General features: G+C 39.6%; 1 protein-coding gene across 2 annotated transcripts in view; it reads left to right on the top strand.

Annotated features, from left to right (window-relative positions):
* Nrx-IV (neurexin-4) overlaps positions 1–16,852 on the top strand; it is an 85,729-nt gene extending 68,877 nt beyond the window's left edge. For both annotated transcript variants that reach the window (XM_068389500.1, XM_068389499.1), the window contains exons 22-23: positions 10,448–10,585; positions 12,134–16,852. In XM_068389500.1, coding sequence (XP_068245601.1) covers positions 10,448–10,585; positions 12,134–12,324 — 329 coding nt within the window. In that variant the 3' untranslated portion in view covers positions 12,325–16,852. The remainder of the gene's footprint in view (positions 1–10,447; positions 10,586–12,133) is intronic.
* The last annotated feature ends 260 nt before the right edge of the window (positions 16,853–17,112 follow it).

Genomic DNA, 17,112 nt, shown 5'->3' with positions numbered 1-17,112 from the left:
TTTTGATTTAATTTTGGTACGAAGAGAGTATGAACTCTCTTTCACTTTTAAATGGCCGACCCTTCCCTTAGACGGAAGTGTTGGTGTCGAAGAGAGTATAGACTCTCTTAATTTTGTAAACAAAGTTATAGATTTATTTTATATCTCTCCGCCTTTTATAGGCCTCTTTGATTAACTTCCTTTTATTATAAACTTATTAAAATTAATTTTTATATTTGTTTATTTTCGACCTTTCCTAATAGTAGGCGGTCTTGTCTTGGAACCGAAGTTAATTAACATTGAGCCCGTCATTTCGTTTTTACCTGTTAACATATTATGCTATTTTAATGTTTTTGAAAGAATTTCTTTGATAGTCTTGTACTGTTTTCAAAGTTGAACTAACGTTTTGTTTTGTCTCTGCAGTTGTTGACGTTCAGAACGTTCAACTTGCGCTCTATCGTTACGATAGAGAGAGAGTCTATCACGGTGTCACGTTGCAGTAAGAGTAAACCGATTCTAGCGTTTTGTTCATTCTTTCTTAGCTTAATGGTTTTAATTCTAATAAAGGAACTTTTTATTTGGGAAATCTTTCAGTTTTTTTCCTTTAACAATAATATGTTTTAACGATATATATGATTGGGCTCATCTCTCAGGTTCTAAGTCAAGAGAGAGAGAGAGAGATAGAGACGGAGGGAGAGAGAGGAGGATAAACGTTTTGTTCAAGCGAGTAACGTTGTTATCGTTTTTGCTCTTCTCCCTAGTCTCTTTAGGGAGAAGGTAAACGTTTCTAGAGTTTTATTCTTGTTCTCAAGCTTTATGCGGTGAGAGATTTTAAACGTAGTTTATTTGATCTAGTGTTTAGTCTCTTTCCAGCCACTGAATTATTTATCTTTCATTATATTTTTCTGTTACATTGTAATTCTGTTTTCGCAATTACTAACTTTTAAGGAAGGATAGAATTGCGTGTTTCAGGTACAAACCACTTAAAGTTTCGAGTTCAGTGAAATAAGTGCAAACAGAAAATCAAAAGTGATAAAGTGATAAGCGCAAAGTGTTACAGTGTTGCGTTCGAGGGTTCGTCTGTTCGTGCCAGTTGTTCGCCTAGTCTGGGACCTCTTACAAGCTCCCAAGCCCAGGGGAGAAGTAATGTCGAAGGACTTATGGGTTCAGCAGGCCTTGATCGACGAACAGACGTTTCCCTCCGTGGTTTCGGGTGTATCTACACACGTTGCCGACGTGATCACCCCACCCACACAAAGACGAGAGAGCCCTTTTATTCCTCGTCTGCGGAAGAGGTTTCTCGCAGAAACCATGGACCAAATCTTGCAGCTTTTAAGTGCAAGTCGGTCCCTTCCGCGCAAGTCCAACTCCTAGGTGTAGCCATTAGCACTGGGTCAGTTCGGACTTGCTGCAGTACGACAACTGCACACCTCCCAGAGAGGCAAGGTGGTATCGCAACAGGCAGTAGCTCTGTCTGTTGCCGCACCAGCTGTTTTAGACCCTCAGTCTCAACGGACAGTAGCTCCGTTTGTTGTTGTCTTTCTTAAACTCTAGTGGTCTATGCTGCAGACAATGCAGTCTCAGCTTGCGGTGTTGATGCAGGAGTTTCAGGCAGAGAAGGTTAACACACCTCCTCCTGCGAGCGCTCCTCCACCTCTACGCAGTCCAGCCTGCCAGACGTATGATGTTGAGGTTCCTCAAGCTACCTCCATGCGTGAGCTGCCGCATTGGGAGTTGCCAGATACCAGCTCTGTGCAGCAACCTCCACTTTCCTTGAGGCAGGAGCCTCTTGCCACGCGGCAACCTCCTCAACACTTGAGGCAGGAGCCTTATGCTTTGCAGCAACCTCCTCTACCCTTGAGGTAGGAGCCTCATGTGTTGCGACTACCTCCTCCATCCTCGAGGCAACAACCTCTTGCGGTGCGACAACCTCCACCATCCTCGAGGCAGCAACCTCAACTCCACCTCTGCGCAGTCCACCCTGCCAGACGTATGATGTTGAGGTTCCTCAACCTACCTCCACGCGTGAGCTGCCGCATTGGGAGTTGCCAGATACCAACGCTATGCAGCAACCTCTTGCGTTGCGGCAACCTCCACCATCCTTGAGGCAGCAACCTCAACTCTTGCGGCAGCCACCTCCACTCTTGAGGCAAGAACCTCAACTCTTGAGGAACCTCATGCTATGAGGCAGCCGCCTCAACGCATGCAGCAACCGCATTCTTCACAGCATGAGCCTCTCTCTGCGCAGCTACCTCCTCAACCCTTGAGGCAGACGCAACTCTTGAGGCAGGAACCTCACAGGAGCCTCATGCTATGCGGCATCCTCCTCAAACCATGAGGCAGGAGCCTCATGCTATGCGGCATCCTCCTCAACCCATGAGGCAGGAGCCTCATGCTATGCGACATCCTCCTCTACCCATGAGGCAGCCTCATGCTATGCGGCATCCTTCTCAACCCATGAGGCAGGAGCCTCATGCTATGCGGCATCCTCCTCAACCCATGAGGCAGGAGTCTCATGCTATGAGGAGCCTCATGCTATGCGGCATCCTCCTCAAACCATGAGGCAGGAGCCTCATGCTATGCGGCAACCGCCTCAACCCATGAGGCAGGAGCATCATACTATGCGGCATCCTCCTCAACGCATGCGGCATAAGCCTCTTCCCTTGCAGCTTGAGCCTCATCCCATGCAGCATGAGCCTCATACCATGCAGCATGAGCCTCATCCCATGCAGCATGAGCCTCATCCCATGCAGCATAAGCCGCACGCCATGCAACATGCTCTGCTTACCTTACAGCATGCTCTACATACAGCATGCTCTGCATACCTTACCGCATGCTTCTCAGTCACACATCTTTGGTTGTTGCCAACTCACTAGACTGTCAAGCAGTTTCATAACGTTGCCTTCTAGTCTGCTGCTTTTGCACCAGTGAAACCCTCACTGAGAGAACTTAGCTTTTCTCAGATATGGTTCCTGTAGATGAGAAAGTGCTATTCTCCCTCCTTCTGATATTCCCTTGAGGACTCTGTCATTTGGAGAGGAGCCTTTAGCTGCGTAGCCTCCTATGGACTTTTATTTAAGCATAACATGCTTCCAGGGAAGGTAATGGTTCCACTTCAGTCGCTAACCCCGTCTGTTACCACACCTGCTCCCATAGACCTTGAGCTGTGTTGCAAGACATGCAGTCCAAGCTTAGTCCTTGTTAGAGGATTTTTTGTTTACGGAGTCAGTGTGTCACTGGGAAGACGTTCAACAACCAGCAGAAGTGACTTGTTGTGACGCAGTGCGGCAACCTCAGCAACCCGATAAGGAGTTGTCTGTACGACCCAGACAGTCTAGACAGCTTCGGGTTGTCACTGTACTTCCTCGCTTCCCCATGGTTGACAGTTCACAGACTGTGCAGCAGTACCATGATCTTGTGTCCGGCTCCGTCAGACGACTAGCTTTTAAGAGCTCCCACAAGTCGTCGCTGTCTGGAGATTCTCAGATGGACTATGGATCTGACCAAGGAACTGGGCCTCCTGGTCAATTTTGAGGAGTCCCAGCTCGTCCCATCCCAGACCATTGTCTACCTGGGTATGGATCTTCAGAGTCGAGCTTTTCGGGCTTTTCCGTCGGCCCCAAAGATCTACTAAGCCCTTGTTTGCATCCAGAGCATGCTGAGAAGGAACCGATGCTCAGTCAGGTAGTGGATGAGTCTAACAGGGACACTTTCATCGCTGGCCCTGTTCATCGAGTTAGGGAGACCCCACCTCCGGGGCGGCTCACTGGATAAAGGACATGACGCTAGAGACGATCTCAGTTCCTGTTTCCGAAGAGAGGAGGTCTACTCTCACGTGGTGAAAGAACAGCTTTCTTCTCAAGGAAGTCTACCTTTGGCTGTTCAGAAACCCGACCGCCGTCTCTTCTCTGACGCATCAGACACGGGCTGGGGTGCGACTTTGGACGGACAGGAATGCTCGGGAACATGGAATCAGGAGCTAAGGACACTTCACATCTTTTGCAAGGAGCTGTTGGCGGTTCATCTGGCCTTGATAAACTTCAAGTCCCTCCAGCTTAACAAGGTGGTGGAGGTGGACTCTGACAACACCACAGCCTTGGCTTACATCTCCAAGCAGGGAGGGACTCATTCGTGGAAGTTGTTCTAGATCGCAAGGGACCTCCTCATCTGGTTAAAAGATCGAAAGCTCACGCTGGTAACGAGGTTCATTCAAGGCGATATGAATGTCATGGCAGATCGCCTTAGCCGGAAGGGTCAGGTCATCCCCACAGAGTGGACCCTTCACAAGAATGTTTGCAGCAGACTTTGGGCCCTGTGGGGTCAGCCAACCATAGATCTGTTCGCTACCTCGATAACCTAGAGGCTCCCGTTGTATTGTTCTCCGATTCCAGACCCAGCAGCAGTTCACGTGGATGCTTTTCTGCTGGATTGGTCCCATCTCGACCTGTATGCATTCCCGCCGTTCAAGATTGTCAACAGGGTACTTCAGAAGTTCGCCTCTCGCAAAGGGACACGGCTGACGTTGGTTGGCTCCGCTCTGGCCCGCGAGAGAATGGTTCATAGAGGTACTGCAATGGCTGGTCGACATTCCCAGGACTCTTCCTCTAGGAGTGAACCTTCTACGTCTACCTCACGTAAAGAAGGTACATCCAAACCTCCACGCTCTTCGTCTGACTGCCTTCAGTCTTTCGAAAGACACTCAAGAGCTAGGAGCTTTTCGAAGGAGGCAGCCAGAGCGATTGCCAGAGCAAGGAGGACATCCACTCTCAGAGTCTATCAGTCTAAAGGGGAAGTCTTCCGAAGCTGGTACAAGGCCAATGCAGTTTCCTCATCCAGTACCACTGTAACCCAGATTGCTGACTTCCTGTTACATCTAAGGAACGTATGATCCCTTTCAGCTCCTACGATTAAGGGTTACAGAAGTATGTTGGCAGCGGTTTTCCGCCACAGAGGCTTGGATCTTTCCACCAACAAAGATCTACAGGACCTCCTTAGGTCTTTTAAGACCTCAAAGGAACGTCGGTTGTCCACTCCAGGCTGGAATCTAGACGTGGTCCTAAGGTTCCTTATGTCATCAAGATTTGAACCTCTCCAATCAGCCTCTTTTAAGGACCTCACATTGAAAACTCTTTTCCTCGTGTGCTTGACAACAGCTAAAAGAGTAAGTGAGATCCACGCCTTCAGCAGGAACATAGTTTTCACATCTGAAACGGCTACATGTTCCTTGCAGCTCGGTTTTTTGCTAAAACGAGCTTCCTTCACGTCCTTGGCCTAAGTCGTTCGAGATCCCAAGCCTGTCCAACTTGGTGGGGGACGAACTGGAGAGAGTACTTTGCCCAGTTAGAGCTCTTAGGTACTATCTAAAAAGGTCATAACCTTTACGAGGACAATCAGAAGCCTTTTGGTGTGCTATCAAGAAGCCTTCTCTTCCAAGGTCTAAGAACTCAGTTTCTTACCTATTCAGGCTCCTGATTAGGGAAGCACATTCTCATCTGAAGGAAGAAGACCTTGCTTTGCTGAAGGTAAGGACACATGAAGTGAGAGCTGTGGCTACTTCAGTGGCCCTCAAACAGAACCGTTCTCTGCAGAGTGTTATGGATGCAACCTATTGGAGAAGCAAGTCAGTGTTCGCATCATTCTATCTCAAAGATGTTCAGTCTCTTTACGAGAACTGCTACACCCTGGGACCATTCGTAGCAACGAATGCAGTAGTAGGCGGGGGCTCAGCCACTACATTCCCATAATCCCATAACCTTTTTAACCTTTCTCTTGAATACTTTTTATGGGTTGTACGGTCGGCTAAGAAGCCTTCCACATCCTTGTTGATTTGGCGGGTGGTCAATTCTTTCTTGAGAAGCGCCGAGGTTAAAGGTTGTGATGAGGTCCTTTAGTATGGGTTGCAGCCCTTTATACTTCAGCACCTAAGAGTCGTTCAGCATCCTAAGAGGACCGCTACGCTCAGTAAGGAAGACGTACTTAATAAAGGCAGAGTAATGGTTCAAGTCGTCTTCCTTACCAGGTACTTATTTATTTTATGTTATTTTTGAATAACTAATAAAATAAAATACGGGATACTTAGCTTCTTTGTTAACATATATGCTGGTCTCCACCCACCACCCTGGGTGTGAATCAGCTACATGATTATCGGGTAAGATTAATATTGAAAAATGTTATTTTCATTAGTAAAATAAATTTTTGAATATACTTACCCGATAATCATGATTTAATTGACCCACCCTTCCTCCCCATAGAGAACCAGTGGACCGAGGAAAAAATTGAGGTGGTGTTGACAAGAAGTACTGGAGTACCTGACCACAGATGGCGCTGTGGTGTTCACCCCCACCTGTATAGCGATCGCTGGCGTATCCCGACCGTAGATTTCTGTCGGCAACAGAGTTGACAGCTACATGATTATCGGGTAAGTATATTCAAAAATTTATTTTACTAATGAAAATAACATTTTTATTGACATGAGCTTTTGTTTTTCATGCTAACCTCAATGAGGTTTTATGTACATTATACAGATTTTTCGATAATTTTCTATATAGTGATACCTCCTAACCCTGTAAATTGTATATATGTCAACATTTGTGGTCTTTGAATGTTTCCAAATTAAATAGTGTCTAATAGACAGAAGAAAAATGTTAGTCACATGGCACAGTACCCCCTTGATCCTTGGTTACCCGTAGTTCACCTTCCTCACTAGCATTCCCTCACACTTTTCCTATTGCAGGATTACTAATATAGTCTCTGTAGTTATTGGCTGATTTGACCCTTGGTGCATTAACCCTTTTACCCCCAAAGGACGTACTAGTACGTTTCACAAAAGCCATCCCTTTACCCCCATGGACGTACCGGTACGTCCTTGCAAAAAAATGCTATAAAATTTTTTTTTTCATATTTTTGATAATTTTTTGAGAAAATTCAGGCATTTTCCAAGAGAATGAGACCAACCTGACCTCTCTATGACAAAAATTAAGGCTGTTAGAGCAATTTAAAAAATATATACTGCAAAATGTGCCGGAAAAAAAATAACCCCCTGGGGCGGGTTGGAAATTTCCAAATAGCCTGGGGGTAAAAGGGTTACAGTAATAATCTTTGTTTTGGCCTAAGGTTGTTTTCTTGAGTTTTGTAATAATTCTTGTTACTTTATCAATTATAGTTTTCACTGCCCATTATTGTTGTCCAACAAATTGTATTTTCATCTGATTTAGTGGTATATGTTTATCCCTTTATATAATTGCTTATGGCATCTGTTGGTGACTTGCTCTCCTAATATATCAAAGATTTTTTTCCACTACAAATTTTGTCATCTTTCTTATTTCTGCATTTTGCTTTTGTGGGTATGGGTTTATTTGCTTTATTCATTCATATGTCTCAGTTAGCATGTAAGGGTCTTGGTTTCATTTCATCTAACACGACGAGAGGCACTAAATTCATCAGCCGTTTGTACGACCTCACTTGTAAAACATGTCGTGAAGTGGTGGATCTATCACTGGTCAAGCTTTTCCATCTGGTGTAGCACAGACATCTTTGGAGTTCACTTATTAGTAAGTTACAGCTCTGCTCAAGTGCAAAGAGACTTGACATTTAGTTTTCAATGCGGATAATTAAGAACAAAAAGGACCTGGTGGAAGAGGGGACAGACAATGGTGCAGTTAGAAAACTAAAGGGACTTAACATTTAGTTTTCAATGCGGATAACTAAGAACAAAACTGACCTGGTGGAAGAGGGGACAGACAATGGTGAAGTTAGAAAACTAAAGGGACTTAACATTTAGTTTTCAATGCGGATAATTAAGAACAAAACTGACCTGGTGGAAGAGGGGACAGACAATGGTGAAGTTAGAAAACTAAAGGGACTTAACATTTAGTTTTCAATGTGGATAATTAAGAACAAAACTGACCTGGTGGAAGAGGGGACAGACAATGGTGAAGTTAGAAAACTAAAGGGACTTAACATTTAGTTTTCAATGCGGATAATTAAGAACAAAACTGACCTGGTGGAAGAGGGGACAGACAATGGTGAAGTTAGAAAACTAAAGGGACTTAACATTTAGTTTTCAATGCGGATAATTAAGAACAAAACTGACCTGGTGGAAGAGGGGACAGACAATGGTGAAGTTAGAAAACTAAAGGGACTTAACATTTAGTTTTCAATGCGGATAATTAAGAACAAAACTGACCTGGTGGAAGAGGGGACAGACAATGGTGAAGTTAGAAAACTAAAGGGACTTAACATTTAGTTTTCAATGTGGATAATTAAGAACAAAACTGACCTGGTGGAAGAGGGGACAGACAATGGTGAAGTTAGAAAACTAAAGGGACTTAACATTTAGTTTTCAATGCGGATAATTAAGAACAAAAATGACCTGGTGGAAGGGGGGACAGACAATGGTGAAGTTATAAGACGTAATAATGAGGGCGTAAAGTTGTGGGAAAAAATGTTCAAACATCTGGTTAACGTCAATGAGCAGTTAAATGATAATGAATTAGAAGTGACTGACTTAAAGAAGAGACTTTTTGAAGCGCAGGTGAAGATCGAAAGCCTTCATGATCGTGTGTCTGTTTTAGAGGACAATGTTAATGTCCAAGAAGGGAACCTTTCACTCCGGCTTTCGTCACAAGAAAAAACACCGCAATTAGGATATAGAAATTTAAGTAAGTGGCTTTCATCGAATAGGAACATATACCGCATACAGAGTGATTTATTATTTATTATTTGCTTGACTAGACCATCAAATATGTCTTTGGAAAATGCATTATTTTTGAGCGCCTTTTCTTTTCTTTATTTCTTTTTATCAGTGGCAATGCTAGGTATGCATAGTTTTTAATATTCTTTTCTTGATAAGCTAGAAAGCATTACTATGAAAGTTTTATAAGTGTGTTATAGTAAGGAACTTACATGAAAAGTTATTAGAAATATGATGGAAAGGCCAAATACACCTAACTTTGCAGGTATCACTGTACGCTTTAATACAGAGGTGAAGATTTTTCTTTGCAAAGAGGAGCACTTGAATAATTCCACGTAACTTAACCCTTTTACCCCCAAAGGACGTACTGGTACGTTTCACAAAACTCATCCCTTTACCCCCATGGACGTACCGGTACATCCTTGCAAAAAAATGCTATAAAATTTTTTTTTTTCATATTTTTGATATTTTTTTGAGAAAATTCAGGCATTTTCCAAGAGAATGAGACCAACCTGACCTCTCTATGTCAAAACTTAAGGCTGTTAGAGCAATTTAAAAAAAATATACTGCAAAATGTGCTGGGGAAAAAATAACCACTTGGGGGTAAAGGGTTGGAAATTTCCAAAGAGCCTGGGGGTAAAAGGGTTAAGAGTTGAACATGCTCGAGTCCCCTGGGGTATTTAGTAACTCAGGTTTGGAAACTAGCTTTTATGTCCTTCGTTCCTTTTGTTCCCATTCAGCTTACATCGCCAATGAAGTCTGTTTCGTGACGCTGTTGGAGGAGCACTATCTCTAGTCTTGGGTAGTGCCATAGCCTCTGTACCATGGTCTTCCACTGTCTTGGGTTAGGGTTCTCTTGCTTGAGGGTACACTCTGGCACATTATTCCATCTTATTTCTCTCCCTCTTGTTTTGTTCAAGTTTTTATAGTTTATATAGGAGATATTTATTTTAATCTTGTTACTGTTCTTTAAATATATTATTTTTCCTTGTTTCCTTTCCTCACTAGGCTATTTTCCCTGTTGGAGCCCTTTAGGCTTATAGCATCCTGCTTTTCTAACTAGGGTTGTAGCTTAGAAAATAAAAATAATGATGATAATAATAATAATACCTGTAAACTTTAATGCAGGAGAGAAACTATTGGAATTCTTTCGTATCAATGAGTTACACATTGTAATATTTTTATCATGCATTTTATATTATCGAATAGCACATTAATATATACTGTGTATATTAAAATCCACTTTTAACAATTTTCTCTGGTAAAATCTTTATATGGTATGACATGACATAATTCAGTACTGAATAAATTGCAGGTGTTAGTAATAAGGTTAATGTAAATGTTTATTTTCCTAGCTGTTTTACTAATGATATAAAACTAGATAGTATCTGTTTATTACAACAGCAAAAAACAGTATAAAGTACTTGTATTTTTTTATACTGATCGGTTTAACATTGTGCTGCACATTGAAAGGCATACAGAGTATACAGTACCCATAAGAGAGGAAGATAGAGATAAGTAAGAATATTTATACTGAATTGCCATTATAAAGTTATAATATACTGTACTTTACTATATTATTGCAGTTCAGTAGATTACATTGTATTTATGTAATGTAATTTATATTCAAAGTACAATTCCAGTTCTAAGGTGTATATTTACAAGCACTAAGCAAAAGAATTCCTTGAAAAGACTATAATTTTTTCTTATGCATTATAGCAGTTTCCTGCCATTGATATTTGTCTTATTTGTTGATATTAAATATTTTCTCCTCAGCATCAACCATCTTCGAGGACTACTGCGGCATCGAACCAATTCGCTACCCGGAGGAGGAAACAGAAACTAGGCCTCCGCCAGAAATCTCAGAAGACGTCCTCTTGGAGATGTATTCGGACAATTCAGCAGTCCTTGGGGGTAAATATTATTTATGCATGATGTCTTGTATTTACTTTTATGTTTTATATACAGGTACTGTAGTTAATGCTTTACAGTTTGTCGACCACCATTATTGATTCAGGTGTGAGAAGATTTATTCCCTTAAATCTAAGTGGTAATTTTCTTATTGCACATATGGTACCAGCCACCTGTTGAGATCCTATCGCTTGAGATTTATATGGTTCTTTTACTAGCCAGATAATACTACATTAGATCAGCTCATTTTTCCCTTGCATACACATTAACCAATAAACTGATAACTACTGCACTGTTGTTGTCCAGTTGCTACTTTCCACTTGCTAAAGGTAAAAGTCTCTCTTTAGCTATGGTAAGCAGTTCTTCGAGGACTAGGAAACTCCAGAATCAAAGCATTGTTCTCTAGTCTTGGGTAGTGCCATAACCTCTGTACCAGGGTCTTTCACTGTCTTAGAGTTCTCCTACTAATTACAGTCTTGCGAGGGGAATATGTCTTGACATCACCGATGCAACTGTAAAACTGAATAACATGGAACCACTAGCAGTCCTTGCCATTAATTGATAGATTGTTTCATTACTTTCCTCTTGGTAAGGGTAGAAGAGACTCTTAGCTATGATAAGCAGCTCTTCTAGAAGGACACTCCAAAATCAAACCATTGTTCTCTATTCTTGGGTAGCCATAGCCTCTGTGCCATGGTCTTCCAGTGTCTTGGGGGTAGAGTTTTCTTTCTTGATGGTACACTCAGACTCACTATTCTATCTTATTTCTCTTCATGTTTTCTTTTGAAGTTTTTATATTTTATATAATTGAAAGGTCTATTTTGATATTGTCTATATTCTTAGAATATTTTAATTTGATTGCTCATTACTGTTGTGTATTTACTTCCTCGTTTCCTTTCCTCATTGGGCTATTTTTCCTTGTTGGAGCCCTTGGGCTTATAACATCTTACTTATCAACTAGGGTTGTAGCTTAGCTAGTAATAATAATAATAATAGGGCTATGTATAAAATCAATAAACTAAGCGTACAGAGAAGGAGCGATATGAACATCAGTTGAGTATAGAAATAACCAATTTTATCATCAACATTCCAGTTTTTGGTTGAATTTGTGATGCTTACTTAAGTTGGGTTATCTGAATGGATTAGGGAGCTCTGGGTAGCCTGTCTTCATATAGAATTCTAGACCATTTTTCTTCTGTACAGTACTTTGTTGCTGTCTCACAGGATGTAGATACAGGAGAGGGGGTTCCCAGCCCCCTCGTCCCGTCCCTTTTAGTCGCCTCTTACGACACGCAGGGATAACGTTGGCGCTATTCTAATTTTTATATGCCCCCTCGGCCACAAGGGGCTGGAGGAATGTAGAGAGTAGAGGTCCCCTTTTTTGTTTTGTTTCATTTGTTGATGTCGGCTACCCCCCAAAATTGGGGGAAATGCCTTGGTATATGTATGTATGTATGTACAGTACTTTGTAAAACATCACAACTTTGCAATATTTCTACAAGAAAAATAATTAACCATTGTGATGAAAACTTACGCTGCCAATTTTTCTAGGAATTTTGGCAATCCTTTTCATTGCACTGCTGTGCATGGGGTTCCTGATCGGAAGGTACATGGCCCGCCACAAAGGAGACTACCGCACTCACGAAGCCGACGGAGCGGACGCTGCTCCGGATGCCGATTGGGCCGTCCAGCATTCCATGACTGGTCACCAAGTGAAAAAGAACATGGAAATGTACATTTAATCGTTTGCTGGCTGAACTGAAAAAAAGGGATTTCATCACAACGTCATCTTACATCACCTGTAACTCCGGTAACATATCTCATCTAGAACTTCAGGGAAAGCAGGAGAAGTAAATGGGAGCAGAAAGAAGTATCTCATCGTGATGTATATTTTATAAAGGACATTTTATGTATAAAGAAGAGGTACAATGTATAGTGTAATATCTGTGTTTATTTCTGCCAATTTATTGTACAGTTTCCTGCCAGCCAGTGTTAAAGTAGATGCTCGACTGATTATACAAATCGTAAAACTTTTTTTTAAGTTGGTTTCATACTGCAGTGACTTATGCAATATTTAGTTGTAGTAGCATATTTTTAATGTCTTTGTTTACTTTTTAAAAGAATGTAAATGTCTACATTTTTGTTCAATGTGTATATTGTGTTAAATGATCAAATTTTTATGAAAAAAATAATTGTTTGAAGAAAGTATCAAGTATTTTGCTTCCATTGACGTCGGGAGAAAATCCGCTGAATCGTGACAGTATTAAACTGTATTAGAAATTTTTTAAGAGTAGAGGTTGTGAATCTCATTACAGCTTAACGGAATCTCACTATTTTGTTTTGGTAATGAATAATCTATGGGTTGGATGTTTTTTTTTTCTCAATATGGCAGCTTGTCTTAATTTTGTAGCGATGTATTAAATGTATGTATGAAGAAGTTAAGAATGTGTGTGTGTGTGCTTTAGTATCTTGGAGGCAAGTTACACGTCAAAGAACTCTGGGAAATTATTGCCCTACTGTATCATTTTGTTAGTTTGATGTTAACCCTTTTACCCCCAGGCTCTTTGGAAATTTCCAACCCTTAACCCCCAGGGGGTTATTTTTTTCCCAGCACATTTTGCAGTATATTTTTTTCAAATTGCTCTAACAGCCTTAATTTTTGTCATAGAGAGGTCAGGTTGATTTCTTTCTCTTGGAAAATGCCTGAATTTTCTCAAAAAATTATTAAAAATCTGAAAAAAGAAATTTTATAGCATTTTTTTGCAAGGACATACCGGTACGTCCATGGGGGTAAAGGGATGAGTTTTGTGAAACGTACCAGTACGTCTTTTTGGGGTAAAAGGGTTAATATTACCCAAGAAGAATTTTTCTGTAACACGTAGGAGAGAAAATTATAAATCGTTCGATTGAGAGGCAGTCATAGTTCAAGAGTATAATTGAATTTAGTCTACGTTATTAGGGCTGTCTTTGTGTTAGGTATAGCCTGCATGAGTACTGTACTTAGTATAGACTTCCCTGCGGTCAGGGAAGTGTATGGCATGTTTATATAAGACACTTTATAATTTCCAAAATTCCATGTTCAACATATTTATTAATTTTTTAGTGTGATATATATTATATGTATTTTCTTGCAATGCCATTCCTTTTGATAGATTTACTAAAGTGTTAGCTTGTACATAATTTACATATAAGGGGCAATTGTAAATTGGGGTTAAACAAGTTATCTCGGCTGTTTGCTCGGTGGTATAGGTTATAAGTAATACCAAAGCATCTTTTGTTTACATTTTTTCACGTATTGATGTTTTTAGTTATGGGACGTTATCTCTTTAGGATGACTATAATTGTTCTTTTTAAGATTTCGTTATTAAAGATAATTTTTTCATAAAATATTGATGAAATTTTATTTCATAATATGTAATTAAGATAAGCATTCATATTGATTAGACTGCTAAAACTAGTTCTAATATTAAAGCCAGATAACAAAAAGTATTGCAGTATAAGTCTAGGGAAATTAAAGGTATTAGACTATGGAATAAGCGGAGAATTTTTTATACAATAGTAAACTTGGTATTCTGTAAGTAACTACTATCATAGCATTGAGAAGAACCATGTTTTCGTTCCTTGAGCATCATGAGAATTAAAAACAAATACTTCTCGCAATCATATAGATTGAAGATAGGTAATGAAAGAAGACATTTTTTTTTTCTAGATGCAATCAAGATTTTTATGCCTATTTTATTGTTTGATCATATGGAATAGCAGAATCCATATAGTTAATGATTGTCACAAAGGAAAACCAAAGAGAATTTATGAGGTAAATTTGTGATTTTGATACTGTATGATATTTAAAAATTTATTGTCATTCGTGGAAGTCTTACCCTTTGGTAATGTTATTTTTATTGTGTAAATTATTGAAGCCAATTGAGTTTTTATCCTGAAAGGTGAAATTACTGTATCAGATCAATTTGAATTTTAAAACCTATTTGTTCCAACACAGAGACTTACCTCGAACTACTTTCTTAGGAGATACCTGGAATCTCCTCTCATCCGACCAGAGTTTTGTGTAGTTTACCCTACTTCCGTTTTCTGTGAGGACTACCCCAGGCAGATCAATTTGAATTTTAAAACCTATTTTAAATCTATTTATACGTATTCACTTATTAGGCCAAATTACTATACAGCTACAGTATCGTAATATGCAACGTAAAATAAGAGTTGCTAGAAAATTCATGATCACTAGTAGACAGAAATTTATTTTGACTTTCATGAGGAGATTTTTGTATTTTAAGATTCTTGATAATTGTTTTTCTTTGGTTCTAAATATTTTATATCCAGTAAATGTTTACTTGAGATACCAGGTTCCTTTTACGTAAAAAAGGGATTTTGACGAAGGAAAAATCTATTTCTGGGCGAGGAACCTGTGTCGCCCAGTGAAATGCTCCTTAAAGCACCATTTCAAAGGTATAAATACTGCTAAATATACCAGAGAAAAAAGTTGCATGGAATGTCAGGAATATATCCAGCTCGCTCACCCCTAAAGGGTGTCGGTATTAAAACTTGGGCGAGTGATACCACTACCAGAGGTTCCTTTCCAATTAGACTTCTCCCTCCTCAAAATCCCCCGTTACTACGAGGTGTCGTTCACTCGGCTCATTCCTTGTTAGCACCCGTGAATGTTCAGACTTGGTATGTTGATTCCGGTTCTCTGAGTTTCTGATTGCGTTAAGAATAGTGAATTCTTAACTATGTTCGTAGTTGTTGTTTACTAATTGTTGTGTAACTTGTGCCAATACCATTATGAAATGAAGTTTATCGTTAACTTAACAATGTGAGGAATTTTTTTTTTACTAGCAAGTTTGGCCGCCAACGTCATTATGAAAGGAAAGTTATTGTTAACATTGTAAGGAATATTTTTTTTTTTTTTTTTAGTAAGATGGGTTTCAGTTTCTCCAGAGTAATGCACCTTTGCCATAGGTGTCACTGTATTTTGACCAGTTATGATTTTAACATTAGATTTGGCATGACTAAGAACTGCTTTCAATTTTTTCAGGTTAACGCTCATGTTTCTGTTGATTGCTCAAGTGTTTTACAGTTTCATGCATTGAACATACCATTATTTCCATCTCAATGTCAGTAATTGGAGATCTTTCAAGTCTTTCCTAATTAAAGCATAAGCTCCTTTACGTATTAGTTCTGGTATATTTCTTTTTATGAGGAATGCACTACAATAATAACTCGGGATACGGAAGTTTCTGTATATGGAAAATTCATCATACAAAATGACATACGAAGATTTTTTTCACCTCTTATTACAAAAAAAATACTTGGGATACGAAACAAAATTTGCCCTGTTAGGTTAGATATGTTGAATAATTCAAATGTATTTGGCTCTTATTTCATTCGGTTTCATTATACAAGTCATGCTATGAAACCACTCCAGAACAAATTGATTTTGCATCCTGAGGTATTACTTGTGTACAGAAGATTATCTAGAATAAACCCAAAGGAGAAGGTATTTCCACGAAGGGAACACTGTAATTGTTAGCCGAGTCAAAGATCTGTAGGACCTACTGATATTGCTTCTCTGGGGTTGTTAATATTTCTTATCTTTGAGCAGCAGTTCATTGGAGCATTGAATCTATAAATAAATTAATGGATATCTGCCATATTTATGTTAGACTTTTTGTAGTCGCATCCGTCCTTCATTCAGTCTTTCCGTTAACATAGTTTTTCAAGATCGCTTGAATTTCTGATAGATAGTCTGTATTGTTTTGTTTATGTTCCCTGATAATGTCTTCAATTCCCAGCCTTGCCTTTCATATCCTTTCAAAGTTTTATTACCTCTCTTTACTCCAGCTTTGTACATTGTACACATCTCTTTATTTCTTATTCAGTCTTTATTCCTACAGCGTCATGCAGGAAGGCAGAAGACGTCTAACAACAAGCAAAAGGGGGTTTCCAATTTCGTTTTTATATTATTTTTCGGACAAATTCATTAAATAGCTAGTTTTTTTTTTTCCAATGGCATGACCAGTGTACCGGTTAATAAACTGGGAAATAAAAAAAAACTTGTGAAAATCTAAGGTTAGGTTTTTATTCCCTTTCATAGAAAAATCAGGTTTGGGAACTTGCCAGATAGTATAGAATATCATTAAGAGTCCACTTTTTACCATTGCATACATGCTTATTGATTTATCTATATATTCTGTATAAATGATGTATGTATGTTTGCATTCTGTATTACTTTAGAAAATATATTTTATACCAAAATGGGATTTTTTCATTTACCTCTGGTGTTATAGGAGCATACATAATATACACTACCTCTCAAGAGTAACTTTGCCTGAACATACAATCTATAAACAGCACATCCATACACTTCAAAGAAGCTTCTTGGAGTTTGTGTTATATTCTATCCAAGATGAAAAAGCCTTGGTTAAAAAAAATATATATATAATTTCCCCATAATGTAATCGCCCAACCAGCTTTAAGGAGCTACTGGTAAATAGGATGATCGAACAAACCGTATC

The sequence above is a fragment of the Palaemon carinicauda genome, chromosome 16 (assembly GCF_036898095.1).
Source record: "Palaemon carinicauda isolate YSFRI2023 chromosome 16, ASM3689809v2, whole genome shotgun sequence".
In the NCBI taxonomy this organism is placed as follows: Eukaryota; Metazoa; Arthropoda; class Malacostraca; order Decapoda; family Palaemonidae; genus Palaemon; species Palaemon carinicauda.
Note: the sequence above shows the minus strand (reverse complement) of the source record. Positions and strands in the feature narration are given on the sequence as shown.